Source organism: Nerophis lumbriciformis, linkage group LG11 (assembly GCF_033978685.3).
Source record: "Nerophis lumbriciformis linkage group LG11, RoL_Nlum_v2.1, whole genome shotgun sequence".
NCBI classification, from domain to species: domain Eukaryota; kingdom Metazoa; phylum Chordata; class Actinopteri; order Syngnathiformes; family Syngnathidae; genus Nerophis; species Nerophis lumbriciformis.
The window spans coordinates 39,343,294-39,358,327 of NC_084558.2; the positions used below are offsets into that span (position 1 = coordinate 39,343,294).

General features: G+C 38.5%; 1 protein-coding gene across 1 annotated transcript in view; it reads left to right on the forward strand.

The window, feature by feature from the left end:
• The window catches only part of LOC133610401 (vinculin), a 62,886-nt gene that overhangs the window by 29,977 nt on the left and 17,875 nt on the right, over window positions 1-15,034 (forward strand). Inside the window, exons 2-6 of the mRNA XM_061966614.2 lie at window positions 4,963-5,033; window positions 8,739-8,889; window positions 8,961-9,069; window positions 11,101-11,223; window positions 11,293-11,453. Of these exons, the coding sequence (XP_061822598.2) occupies window positions 4,963-5,033; window positions 8,739-8,889; window positions 8,961-9,069; window positions 11,101-11,223; window positions 11,293-11,453 (615 nt within the window). The remainder of the gene's footprint in view (window positions 1-4,962; window positions 5,034-8,738; window positions 8,890-8,960; window positions 9,070-11,100; window positions 11,224-11,292; window positions 11,454-15,034) is intronic.

A 15,034-nucleotide genomic window follows, 5' to 3' on the forward strand; every position in this document is an offset into this window, starting at 1 on the left:
AAGTTCACTTATTTGGGTTAAAAATATTTTTTGCAAACCAGTAGTTATAGTCTACAAATTATGTGTTGTTGTTGAGTGTCTGTGCTGTCTAGAGCTCAGCAGAGTAACCGTGTAATACTCTACCATATCAGTAGGTGGAAGCCGGTAGCTAATTGCTTTGTAGATGTCAGAAACAGCGGTAGGCAGCGTGCAGGTAAAAAGGTGTCTAATGCTCAAACCAAAAATAAACAAAAGGTAAGTGCCCCTAAGAAAAGGCATTGAAGCTTAGTGAAAGCTATGCAGAACGAAACTAAAACTGAACTGGCTACAAAGTAAACAAAAACAGAATGCTGGACGACAGCAAAGACTTACTGTTGAGCGAAGACGGCGTCCACAAAGTACATCCGTACATGACATGACAATCATCAATGTCCCCACAAAGAAGGATAAAACAACTGAAATATTCTTGATTGCTAAAACAAAATAGATGCGGGAAATTTTGCTCAAAGTAAGACATGAAACTGCTTCAGGAAAATACCACAAAAAGGGAAAAAAGCCACCAAAATAAGAGCGCAAGACAAGAACTAAAACACTACACACAGGAAAACACCAAAAAACTCAAAATAAGTCACGGCGTGATGTGACAGGTGGTGACAGTACACCTACTTTGAGACAAGAGCTATATTGATGAATGGTTGGTTATGGTTTAAAGTCATATCCAACAATTGCGACAACATCTTTTTACTAACTGAGTTTCGTTTTTGAATGATTTCTGCTGGTGGTGTGCCTCCGAATATTTTCAACGCAAAAAATGTGCCTTGGCTCAAAATACGTTGAAAAAGACTGGCCTAATGTTTAATTTTCCTATATTTTGTATGTATCATTTTGCGTGGCGACATGTGTTACCGATAGTCTGCAACAGAATACGAACTAGGGGATCCTTCAATGCAACTTTAGACTGTCAACAACCTGTGCGTGTGCATGATTTTGTGCACTTCCAGAGAGGAGCAGACCGGGAGGGACTATCAGCGAGGTGCGCAGAGTGGGGGGCGGGATTTACAGTTTGAATTCTGCCCGGTGACAGAGGATTCAAGCACCCCTGAGAGCCAGTGTCCTCTGCAGTGGACGTTTGTGTTTTAACCAAAATATGTAACTCTGGCACAAGAAATAGACCCAAAACAAAAGTTGCTAGATCTCAGGAGGATGTTGACTCACTAACGTGTGCCACAACAAGATTCAGTTCCTCTGCATCATTTATTGAACTGCAATTTTTCTCTTTGGAATAAAAATGTCATTGTGGAAAAGGGAAAAACAACTTTTTTTTTAACATTGTATGAGGGTTGTACGGTATACCGGTACTGGTATAGTATCGCGGTACTAATGAATCAAAAACGGTACTATACTCTGTTTGAAAAGTACCCGTTCCGTTGCTAGTTTTGCGAGCAGAGGAGCATGTTCGGCAGCGCACAATCACAGAGTACTTACAAGCAGACACAGTGTGTCGACAGAAAAGGGAGAACGGATGCATTTTGGTTTAAAATCTAAAGATAAAGGTGAAACTATAACACTGAAACGCCCTCAGGAAGAGGTGCTTTAAGATATGGCTAGCGGCAAAAGTCCATTCGCAGTCTGCAATGTTTTAGTTACTTCTAAATGACTAATCCTCGCCTCCATGGCGACAAATAAAGTAAGTTTCTTACAAGTATCATCCCTGTAGGACAAGGAATAGCCAAACATGCTTCACTACACACCTGGAGCTCACCGGCATCAACATGTAAACAAACGCCATTGGTGGATCTACACCTGACATCCACTGTAATGATATCAAGTACAGGAGCGTATCTAGTCGATACTACTTTGATCGATATTTTTTATCGTCACACAATCTTATTTCCTTTTTTAAAAATTGATATTATGTTTTTTAAAGTCAGGAAATACTTCCCTAGACACATGAGGATTTTGAATATGACCAATGTATGATCCTGTAACTACTTGGTATCGGATTGATACCTAAATTTGTGGTATCATCCAAAACTAATGTAAATTATCCAAACAACATAAGAATAAGTGATTATTACATTTTAACAGAGGTGTAGATTGAACATGTTGAAACGGAGAAAAAACCCAGACATTAACAGTAAATGAACAAGTGGATAAATAATCAATTTTTACAGCTTGTTCTTTATAATTTTGACAAATAAGAATGAGAAATGACACAATATGTTACTGCATATCTCAGCAGACAAATTAGGAGCCTTTGTTTGTTTACTTACTACTAAAAAACAAGTTGTCTAGTATGTTCACTGTTTTATTTAAGGACAACATTGTTCTTCGATTGCAATAAGAAACATATGTTTAATGTACCGGAAGATTTTTTGTTCAAATAAAGCCAATAATGCAATTTTTTGTGGTCCCCCTTTATTTAGAAAAGTACCGAAAAGTATCAAAATACATTTTGGTACCGGTACTAAAATATTAACCCTACATTGTATGCTATTCCAAATACCTTTTCCGACATTTTCTGATAATGATCACAGAAATGTCCGCAACTGTTTAAACCAGGGGTGCTCATTACGTCGATCGCGAGCTACCGGTCGATCTCGGAGGGTGTGTCAGTCGATCACCAGCCAGGCATTAAAAAAATAGTCCTAAAAATGAGCAATCATAAATCTTCACTATGACGTCACTTTCGTCACTTGATTGACATTCACGGCACCCGAGGGTCTTCTGAGATGACGCTGGCTGCTGCCAGCTCATTAAAATTACCGACAGGAAGGCGAGAAACACTTTATTTCAACAGACTCTGGCGCCGTACCTGTCGTCAAAACTCCAAAGATCGACTGCACAGTTGCACAGTTGCGCTAACAAAACGAGTCTCAGAAAACTGGCGTGCACAAGCTAGCAAGCTACGGAGTTTGCCGACAATGTATTTCTTGTAAAGTGTATACAAAGGAGTACGGAAGCTGGACAAATAAGATGCCAAAAACCAACCACTTTCATGTGGTATTGGACTGAAAGGAGGACTTTTTTCTCCTCCATTCGAAAATGCGGACGTTTTTAGCACCACTGTCTGATTCCAATCAATGCAAGTCATCAGAATCAGGTAATACACCAACTTATATTCTTGTCTTCATGAAAGAAAGGAATCTATATGTGTTAAACATGCTTGTATTATCTTTAAACACCTTAACTTGTTAACAATATTAACTATATGTGTTAAACATGCCTGCATTATCTTTAAACACCTTTAACTTATTAACAATATTAACTATATGTGTTAAACATGCTTGTATTATCATTAAACACCTTTAACTTCTTAACAATATTAACTATGTGTTAAACATGCTTGTATTATCTTTAAACACCTTTAACTTATTAATAATATTAACTATATGTATTAAACATGCTCGTATTATCATTAAACACCTTTAACTTGTTAACAATATTAATTATATGTATTAAACATGCTTGCATTATCTTTAAACACCTTTAACTTGTTAACAATATTAACTATATGTATTAAACATACTTGTATTATCATTCAACACCTTTAATTTATTAACAATATTAACTATATGTATTAAACATTCTTGTATTATCATGAAACACCTTTAATTTATTAACAATATTAACTATGTGTTAAACATGATTGCATTATCATTAAACACCTTTAATTTATTAACAATATTAACTATATGTGTTAAACATGCTTGCATTATCATTAAACACCTTTAACTTATTAACAAAAACATATATTTCGTAAATATAAATTATATATATGAATGAGGTAGATCCCCACGACTTGATCAATTGAAAAGTAGCTCGCCTGCAGAAAAAGTGTGAGCACCCCTGGTCTAAACCTTGTTAATGACTGGAATTACAAAGTAGTTTCTTAGACTTGGAATGTGGCACAATGTGGTACGTGGTTGAGTCGTGTCTTCCGACGGCACTGAGGTCATGGTCGCCGTGGGGGGTGGGGCTGAGTCATTTTGGTATTTGAGGGTGATGAGGCCTTCAGCTGTTTTACACATTATGACTGCCGAAACCTGGTGACCCCCTTCCCTCTGTTCAACTACTCGTCAGGACACCTGTACACGTCCCTGTCTAAATATTACATATACAGTCATGGTCAAAAGTTGACATACACTTGTAAAGAACATAATGTCATGGCTGTCTTGAGTTTCCAATACTTTCTACAACTCTTATTTTTTTGTGATAGAGTGATTGGAGCACATACTTGTTTGGTTCTTTGATGAATTTATTATGGGTCTACTGAAAATGTGAGCAAATCTGCTGGGTCAAAAGTATACATACAGCAATGTTAATATTTGCTTACATGTCCCTTGGCAAGTTTCATTGCAATAAGGCGCTTTTGGTAGCCATCCACAAGCTTCTGGTTGAATTTTTGACCACTCCTCTTGACAAAATTGGTGCAGTTCAGCTAAATGTGTTGGTTTTCTGACATGGACTTGTTTCTAAGTCAGGACTTTGGGAAGGCCATTCTAAAACCTTAATTCCAGCCTGATTTAGCCATTCCTTTACCACTTTTGACGTGTGTTTTGGGTCATTGTCCTGTTGGAACACCCAGCTGTGCCTAAGACCCAACATCCGGGCTGATGATTTTAGGTTGTCCTATAGAATTTGGAGGTAATCCTCCTTTTTCATTGTCCCATTTACTCTCTGTAAAACACCAGTTCCATTGGCAGCAAAAGAAGCCCAGAGCATAATACTACCACCACCATGCTTGGCGGTAGGAATGGTGTTCGTGGGATTAAAGGCCTCACCTTTTCTCCTCCAAACATATTGCTGGGTATTGTGGCCAAACAGCTCAATTTTTGTTTCATCTGACCACAGAACTTTCCTCCAGAAGGTCTTATCTTTGTCCATGTGATGTCAGATGAAACAAACGCGACTGTACCCAACCTCTACTAAAGAAATGGCCTCACAATTAAAATTCTATTTGTGTCTCTTTTGTTTCTCCAGGTGGGGAAGGACACTGTCCAAACCACAGAGGATCAGATCATGAAAAGGGACATGCCACCAGCGTTCATCAAGTAAGCACATCAATAATTCTCTCTCTGGCTTTGTTACAGTAATGGCCGCCCCAGCAAAGGTCAGACATGGCATGTTAAGTGCCGCTGCGTCTTGGCTTGTCTAACTTTACTACCTTCTCGCCCAGGGCGGAGACACTTTGCCCACTCAAGCATCTCACACTTTCTGCATACAGCTTCATCTTAACCATTAAAGCCTCTGTTGTCTGTCGCGTGTCACTCACCTTTATTGCGAGACCCAAAGGAGAGATCTTAAGACCCGAGAGCCCCGCACTCCCCCCTCCCCGCAAGGTCATGGAGGAAACGTGTTGGTTGTCAGGACCCGACAACATTTGGCGCCTCCAAGTCACATCGTCGCCCTGTCGTCATCCATCAGCGCATGTGCTAGGAATGCGTCGGCACCACTAAATATAGTACCTGTTGGCCGTCCGATTAATGGACGCTTGTTTCTCTGAAGGACATGTTGGCTGCAGCACACATTACACTTCAATAATCATAATAATAGGGTTCATAACTGGGGTAACAAACTCAATTTAACTGGGGGTAGACTTTCACTTCATAGTCACGTTGTGACCATTTGTTGTTTTCCTCTACCAGCTTTATTGCAGTTAATGTTCTTTATAGTGGAACATTTAAGATGTGGTTAACTATTTGCTGTGGTTGCAATTACACTGAACTAGGTCAGTTAATTAGTCAAACATTTTAAAAAGGGTTCGAGACCCCTGCTATAAAAAAGTGTTTCTTAACCATAGGGCCAGGGCCCTTTGTTGGGCCGCGAGCAAGCTCTAGAGCAGTGGTTCTCAACCTTTTTTCAGTGATGTACCCCCTGTGAACATTTTTTTAATTCAAGTACCCCCTAATCAGAGCAAAGCATTTTTGGTTGAAAAAAAAGAGATAAAGAAGTAAAATACAGCACTATGTCATCAGTTTCTGATTTATTAAATTGTATAACAGTGCAAAATATTGCTCATTTGTTGTGGTCTTTCTTGAACTATTTGGAAAAAAATATATAAAAATAACTAAAAACTTGTTGAAAAATAAACAAGTGATTCAATTATAAATAAAGATTTCTACACATAGAAGTAATCATCAACTTAAAGTGCCCTCTTTGGGGATTGTAATAGAGATCCATCTGGATTCATGAACTTAATTCTAAACATTTCTTCACAAAAAAAGAAATCTTTAACATCAATATTTATGGAACATGTACACACAAAATCTAGCTGTCAACACTGAATATTGCATTGTTGCATTTCTTTTCACAGTTCTTTTTGACAGACATTTTTTAAAAATCTCACGTACCCCGTGGCATACCTTCGCGTACCCCCATTTGAGAATCACTGCTCTAGAGGGCCGCCAAAAAAGTATTAGTTTCTCAGCTGTGGTTCGTATGGGCCGCAATTGCAATACACTTTTCCACCACTTGTGGCAGTAGTGACAAACTCAAACAAACAGAAGAAGTCTGGACAGAAAATCATTGAGAAGTTTAAGTGCAAAAATTATGACTAAAGTGACGCTGTATTTTTATCTGATCTTTAATTTTATTGAGATTTAAGTTAAGAAACATTTATTTTTGATTACTGTTAATTTAGTTTATCTGTTTTAGCACTGCTTAGTTGTTAGTACATTTATCTTTCATCAGTTATTGGTATCTACTTATGCGGTATATTTGATTAGTACTTATTTTCTAATCAACCTGACCTAAGCCTGAAGTTTATGTGGTAAATAAATAATAATCTTTGGGATTAACACTCGGTTTCATATGATTTGAAAAGGTAGTTAACCTGTTAAACTGTAAGGAGGTTAGATGTAATTTTTGAATAAGTTTAAAATCAAGAGTAAAATGACTAACACACTGTTTGTATTTGAAATGTGAAATATTGTCATTGTGAGGAGAATAAACATTTGTTTGGGAAAATAATGCTAATTTATCCCCGAAACACTCAACCGCCCCGTCCTGAACTAAACAATGTCGATACAGTCACTTGAAACAGCGACTAAACTACGAAGCTAAAGCCAGCAAGAACAATCCACACACTTGCAACTCATCACAATTACTTGTGTTGTTGTGAACGACATCATCGATGTAACATCAATGTACAAACAGTGGTCGCAACTTGAGAGCCAGTCTTTTTTTTTTTTTACAGCCTCAAGTGGTTTGCATACATCAAGACGGTCAAGCTAAGAACAACAGAACAGCACACTCCCCCCCCCCCCCCACAAGCCGGTGTGACTGCGCTAACAAAATAAAGGTTTTAAAAAAGTACCTTGCACAAATATATTGGTATATTTACACAATTATTACGCTTTGACCTAAAATACTGCTTAAAATTGTCCACAAGTTATTGCATCAATAATGTAAGGATTTTTGCATTTACTGTAATTAACAAACATTTTTTTAAATTTAATCGACACAAAAAGCACACACTTTATGGTGGTAAAATAAATGTAAAAAGAAAACAATAGAATTAAAAACAACTAAAATGGGAAAACTTAATTTTATTGTTCTTATTTTGCTATTGTTATTTAAGTGTGTTGTTTTTACTAATACTGTTGTTATTATTAACTTGTTTGATTCCTTGCTAATCTATATCCGTTTTTAAACTATATTGTAGAGGTTGTCTCTAGTGGGTTCCTCGGACCACCACACACTGCCACGAGAGCCCGCATTTCAGGGTACAAAGCTGTTTTATTTTCATAAATTGTGTCAGCCTTTTGCTTTCCAGCAAAATGTCTCTTTTCTCAGTCCGTCTCTCTCTCTCTGGCTCCCACTCCAACTGCCATGTCTCAATCCGGCTGCTGCTAATAAAGGCGACAGGTGATTAGATAACAAGGCCCACCTGGGCCATCCACTCACCTGTCGCTGTCTTCGAGGCGGGTCCCTGCACACCCCGTTCCGCGGCAGGCCCACAGGCCACGCCCCTCCTCCACATATATTTACTGTAAAGTTGAGTCTGTTTTGAAATGAATGTATAATTGTGTTATTAATCGTGATTACAAATCAATCAAAGTAATCGTCCAGCCCTAGCTTTGAGTGTGTATGAGTACTTTTTGAGCACATTTAACAATACCGTAATAATAATAACAGGTGATCATTTTGGTGACAATCGTGATATGAAATTTCTATATCGTTACATCCCGAGTTTGCGGAATAGCCGATCCCAAGATAGATGGACTTGTACACAAAAAAATCATACTGTCTTCCAATAAGGTTTAGGGTTGATCACAGTCTGGTTGAGGTGTATTTTATATGTATTGTTTTTCTAATGCTGTCGTTTGTTTTATGTAAATACATAGTGGAAACACGCATTAGTGTCCCATTTCTCTGAGCAATACGGCCGCTATGCTGACATGCAGGCGGCGTGCAAACTGTACTCGACATGATGCCCGCAATTGCCGCCAGGAAGAATTGCATTTTTTTTTTTGGCTTCATTCCCAGGAGACAGCTATTTGTCACCTCTGCAGCGGACATTGGTTTGGGAGCTATTTCTTTTATCAAAAATAAACATCCCCGTTGTGCAAAACACAAAATGTCCACAGCAGAGGAGGCTGGAGGATGTCTGTGGAAAACAAGGGGTTAACTTGGGTCAGATCTTGCCTCCTGTGGCTTAAACGACTTCCTGTGAGCCTCCCAGCTATCATGAGCGACAAACAAGTGCATTACGTCCATATAAAAGCCAACCTTATGTCAAATATGGTGTTCGACAGGGTGGAGAATGCGTGCACCAAGCTGGTCAAGGCCGCATCCATGCTGAAAGGCGACCCATACTCGGTTCCTGCTCGAGACTACCTCATCGACGGCTCTCGGGGGATCCTCTCGGGGACCTCAGACCTGCTCCTGACCTTTGACGAGGCTGAGGTATTTATTTTACTCTCGCACTCCAGTTACCACAGAAGCTGAACTAATAGAAGGTCTGACTGTCAACGCAGGTTCGCAAAATAATCCGAGTCTGCAAAGGGATCCTGGAGTACCTGACTGTAGCAGAGGTGGTGGAGTCCATGGAGGACCTGATCACGTACACAAAGAACCTGGGACCAGGTCAGTCCACTCTGAAAAGTCTTCAAACTAATTTTAGCTTAGGGGCCACATGGAGGAAAATCTATTCCCAAGGGAGACAGTTTGGTAAAATCATGGCCCGATAACTTAAAAATAAAGACAACTTCATATTGTTTTTTTGTTCAAAAATAAACCTATTACATTCTGAAAACGTACAAGTCATAATCAATGTTCCCTCTAATTTGTTGTGTTTAAGCAAACCCACAAACTCCCTGAGCATTCAGTGGAGCACATGTAAGCAACATCAGACGTGCACACTGTGGCTACACCAGCATCACACCTGTCCCAAAACCTGACATTATAACAATTTAAATGTCTTATTATAATAATAAAATGATAGCAGTCATTTTCATGAGATTTTCTGATATACAGTACAGGCCAAACGTTTGGACACACCTTCTCATTTCAATGTGTTTTTTCTTTATTTTCATGACTATTTACATTGTAGATTGTCACTGAAGGCATCAAAACTATGACACCTGTGAGGTGAAAACCATTTCAGGTGACTACCTTTTAAAGCTCATCAAGAGAATGCCAAGAGTGTGCAAAGCAGTAATCAGAGCAAAGTGTGGCTATTTTGAAGAAACTAGAATTTAATTTCAGTTATTTCAGCTTTTTTTGTTTAGTACATAACTCCACGTGTTCATTCATAGTTTTGATGCCTTCAGTGACAATCTACAATGTAAATAGTCATGAAAATAAAGAAAACGCATTAAATGAGAAGTTGTGTCTAAACTTTTGGCCTGTACTGTAAGGGATTTAGCCCTCTTCAAATGAAAATAACAAAAAAAAAAGTTGTTCATGAGCTATGTCGGGGGTCGGCAACCCGCGGCTCTAGAGCCGCATGCGGCTCTTTAGCGCCGCCCTAGTGGCTCTCTGGAGCTTTTTCAAAAATGTATGAAAAATGGAAAAAGATGAGGGGGAAAAAAATATATTTTTTGTTTTAATATGGTTTCTGTAGGAGGACAAACCTAACACAAACCTCCCTAATTGTTATAAATCACAGTTTGTATTAAACATCCATCCATCCATTTTCTACCGCTTATTCCCTTTGGGGTCGCGGGGGGCGCTGGAGCCTATCTCAGCTACAATCGGGCGGAAGGCGGGGTACACCCTGGACAAGTCGCCACATCATCGCAGGGCTGTATTAAACATGATTCACTGATTCGAGTATTTGGCAAGCGCCATTTTGTCCTACTAATTTTGGCGGTCCTTGAACTCACCGTAGTTTGTTTACATGTACAACTGTCTCCGACTTTCTAGGACGTGTTTTATGCCACTTCTTTTTCTATCTCATTTTGTCCACCAAACTTTTAATGTTGTGCGTGAATGCACAAAGGTGAGTTTTGTTGATGTTATTGACTTGTGTGGAGTGCTAATCGGGCATATTTGGTCACTGCATGACTGCAAGCTAATCAATGCTAACATGCTATTTAGGCTAGCTATATGTACATATTGCGTCATTATGCCTCATTTGTAGGTATATTTGAGGCCATTTAGTTTCCTGTAGGTCCTCTTAATTCAATTTATATCTCATGACACACTATGGCTTTTAATTTTTTGTGGCTCCAGACAGATTTGTTTTTGTATTTTTGGTCCAATATGGCTCCTTCAACATTTTGGGTTGCCGACCCCTGAGCTATGTGCTAGTATTGAATGTCTGGCTGGGGGTCCTGCCTTGAAAATAAATGTTACCCCTTTCAGATGTCACATCCTGTAACTTTCTGTCTGTAAAATACATCTTTCTATTAGCATTTATGAAATCTAGTTACAGCATTTCATGAATGATATCCTTCTTAATAAATGTCATTAAAATAAGCACACATCTGAGAGAAAGAATTGCTACAGCGACATCCAGTGGACACATCTAGAACAGCAGTTTCTTTCATTCAAAAACGTATGCTTTTTTTTTTTTTAATCACAGGCCGGATAAAAGGCCCGCGGGCCGTACTTTGACAACCCTTGTCTAGGATCACTGTCCACTTAGTTGTGCATGTACTTTGCGGTGTCCAGGTATGACCAAGATGGCCAAGATGATCGACGAACGACAACAGGAGCTGACCCACCAGGAGCACCGCGTCATGCTGGTCAACTCCATGAACACGGTCAAGGAGCTGCTGCCCATCCTCATCTCAGGTAGATCGCCAAGCCATCACCAGGCCGTCACGTCGCGGCTTCCTTTCAGCGCTCCGCTCGTACCCCCAGGTATCAAAATCTTCGTGACCACAAAGACGTTCGGCGGCCAGGGCGTGGAGGAGGCCTTAAAGAACCGCAACTTCACGTTCGAGAAGATGAGCGCGGAGATCAACGAGATTATTCGAGTGCTGCAGCTCACGTCCTGGGACGAGGACGCCTGGGCTAACAAGGTACACAAATTCATTTACTTCTTTATTTTTTTCATACCATTTAATGCAGAAGTACTTAAAGTGTGCTGGTGCGGACGACGGCGTGCACAGCATGACTGGCGTCCTCACTGCTGGCTATCATGGATGACACCAGCCACATTTTTAAGGGCGACATTTAATTATTTCTATTAAAAAACGCTCAAACCTATCTAATATAGGCTCAGCAATTTAAAAAAGAAAGAAAAAACACTCTACTGCATATGTCAGATTTGTGTTAAATATTCAAAAGCAAATATGGTAAGCGTATATTTTAACACACAGGTGTCCAACTCAAGGCACCGGGGGCCAAATCTGGCTCGCCACTTTATTTTATGCGGCCCGCGAAAGCCCGGAAATAATATGCGTTAATAAAATGCTTAATCTTTTTTTTTACTAATTATATTTGTTCTTTCCCTTTTGACATTAAAAGTCATGTACTGCATGCAAATTGCACATCTCTTAAAATTCAATATTATCAAAATCAAATTATTATATTATCATGCATTCCAAAAATAACTTATCTTATATTGTTCAAATAAAGATAAATATTGTACTTAAATATCTGCTTGACTTATGATTTCAAAATAAATTATCAATCAAATTTTAGACTGTAAAATTGAAAATATATTTTACGGTTAAATTCCGTAAAGTCAACTTTGGTACTGTTTTTTTCCATATACAGTAAGACACTAAAACATAAAAAAAACAACAACAACAACATTAAAACAAGATTTTATGAAGAAGAAAAAAACTGGCTCCTCTGTTGCTTGAATTTTAACGCTAAAAACAGTGGTATTGTTTTTCCATTGTATTCTATTTATTAAATTTTTTTTTATATGCTGTAAAAAACCCACTGCTTTTATTGTAAAATTCTGGTGACTGAGCTGCCAGGTTTTAAAGTAAAATTTGTAATGGTTTTTTTGCAGCTTATGTAAAAAAAGATATTGTTAATGTATTGTATTTTGTAGTATTTTGCCTTTTTGTCTTTTCAAATACTTCCTTAAGATGTTCCAAAACATGTTTAATTATCATCCTAAATTATGCTGCAAAGGGCCTTCTGACTCGGGATGAATACCGGTTCCTTTTTTTTGCACCAACTGAATTTTGCTGGTCCTACCGGGCACCGATTCACGTCATGTTTTGGTACCTGAGTTGCGCGTGACCGCATGCCTGGCTCTTCGCACTTATGCACTGGGCGATCACTCCAGCAGCACTGAGAGCAGACTCGGTTAAACTACCTCTATGTATAGTTGCAATTGTCAATGGCAGCAAAGGAATCGACTCAAAAAACGCTCTAACATAAGTAAAGTAAGACTCCACTTTCCCAAAAATGCGCTAGCTTGATGCTAATATACATTGGCTTTGCTATTGACATGATTAGCATTAGCGATTTTACATGGCGATTTCAACAACTCCAATTTTGGTAATGAAAACTACGACTAAAATAACACGTTGCAATCGAACAGCTGGTGCGTAAGTACAATACTTTGTAGGGAGCAACCAAAAAACACCATAACCTACACACTACTGCTATCTAACGTCTTGGACTTGCAACTGTATTTGGAACTTAATGTCATACTTGCAAATGAGACTCAGAAATGTTATAATAAAAGAAGATATAACAACTGGATAGCAGTTATCATTGTCAGCTCATTTTTAAATGTTGGAAAAAATAAGTATATTTTCTTTTTAAAAACAATTCATATTATTAACACACACAAAAGTACCGAAAATGTATACAGTTGAGTAACTGGGAGTAGATACTGTATTAGTTCAAATGTTAAAGGTACCCATCCCTACTCTTGACTAGATGCTTTAAAATGTAATATCGGAAATTATCGGTATCGTTTTTTTTATTATTGGTATCGTTTTTTTTTTAAATTATTATTATTATTATTATTTTTTATTAAATCAACATAAAAAACACAAGATACACTTACAATTAGTGCACCAACCCAAAAAACCTCCATCCCCCATTTACACTCATTCAGACAAAAGGGTTGTTTCTGTCTGTTATTAATATTCTGGTTCCTACATTATATATCAATATATATCAATACAGTCTGCAAGGGATACAGTCCGTAAGCACACATGATTGTGCTTGCTGCTGGTCCACTAATAGTACTAACCTTTAGCAGTTAATTTGACTAATTTTCATTAATTACTAGTTTATATGTAACTGTTTTTATATTGTTTTACTTTCTTTTTTATTCAAGAAAATGTTTTTAATTTACTTATTTTATTTTATTAATATTTTAAAAAAGGACCTTATCTTCACCATACCTGGTTGTCCAAATTAGGCATAATAATGTGTTAATTCCATGACTGTATATATCAGTATCGGTTGATATCGGTATCGGTAATTAAAGAGTTGGACAATATCGGAATATCGGATATCGGCAAAAAGCCATTATCGGACATCCCTACTCTTGACAGTAAAAAAATGACTATGGCGATGTTAGAAAAGCCCAAAACAGTACTTACCAATAACTGTTACTTCATTTTGCACTTACTGTACATGACCAACTACCGATCAAAAAGTTTGAGCCCGAGAATGAATTCATGCTATTTGTTGTTGGGAAAAATAATTTGAAATCCAAACAGAGGTCAACAAATTCTGAGGATCCACTCAGGTCTGCTGTTCAATAACAATAAGTAAGCTTTATTTCTGTTTTTTTGACTGTGTACTTGAACACACCCTCCACTTCATCATCATTGGTATAATCTTCATTTTAAATGCTAGTTTAAGTACTCTTCTGTCTCATCACTTTCTCCGCTCTTTCCTGATCCACTTTGCTCAACTTTCCGTGTCATTATTTTTGTTCTCGGTGCTACTTTGGGATGAATGTTGTGTATTTATGTGGTTCTTCTTCTTTCCTTTTTTTTTTTGTTACTTTTCCTTTCTCCCTTCACCCCATGTAGAAGGTAAGCCTCACCTCTCCTCTTTCTCTCTCACTTGTTGTGCAGCAGCAGCATGTGTCAGCCATGATGTGTGTGTTTTATGAGTGTTTTTAAAACAAAGTGTGCTGCCTTGTGCTTTGTGATGCCCATCGTGTGCTTTGGCATCGGAATTGGAATTGTGTTGCTAATGAAGTAGTGTGTGTTGAAGGGAAAGGAATGTTTAACTTAAGTTGGCATCATAGCGAGGTCTCGGGTATCATCAAGTCCATGCACGTCTTCACCCGATCTTGTGTATTGTTGATGCACCGATTGGGTTTTACATGTTTCCTGTTGTAGTCTTGCAGTGATGCGGAAGAGTCGTCGTCGTCGTCCAAACTGTACCACGAAAAGGGGATTTTTGGGTCCTTTTTGAAATGAAACAAATAAAAGAACCAAACTCGCCCGCTGACTGCGCTTTGCGCCTCGAGTGGACTCCACTCCGATGGCGAGTCGTTTGGCTTTCACGCTCGCTCTTGCCGATGGTCACAATGATGATGGCGGCGGCATGCGGTTGTGCCTGACGTGTTCGTGGCGTTGCACCTGGACTTTGCTTACCCGGATAAACGGTGCGTGGGTGTTTTAACATGTGGCTTGAAACCAGGAGTGATCCGCTCCATGTCAAT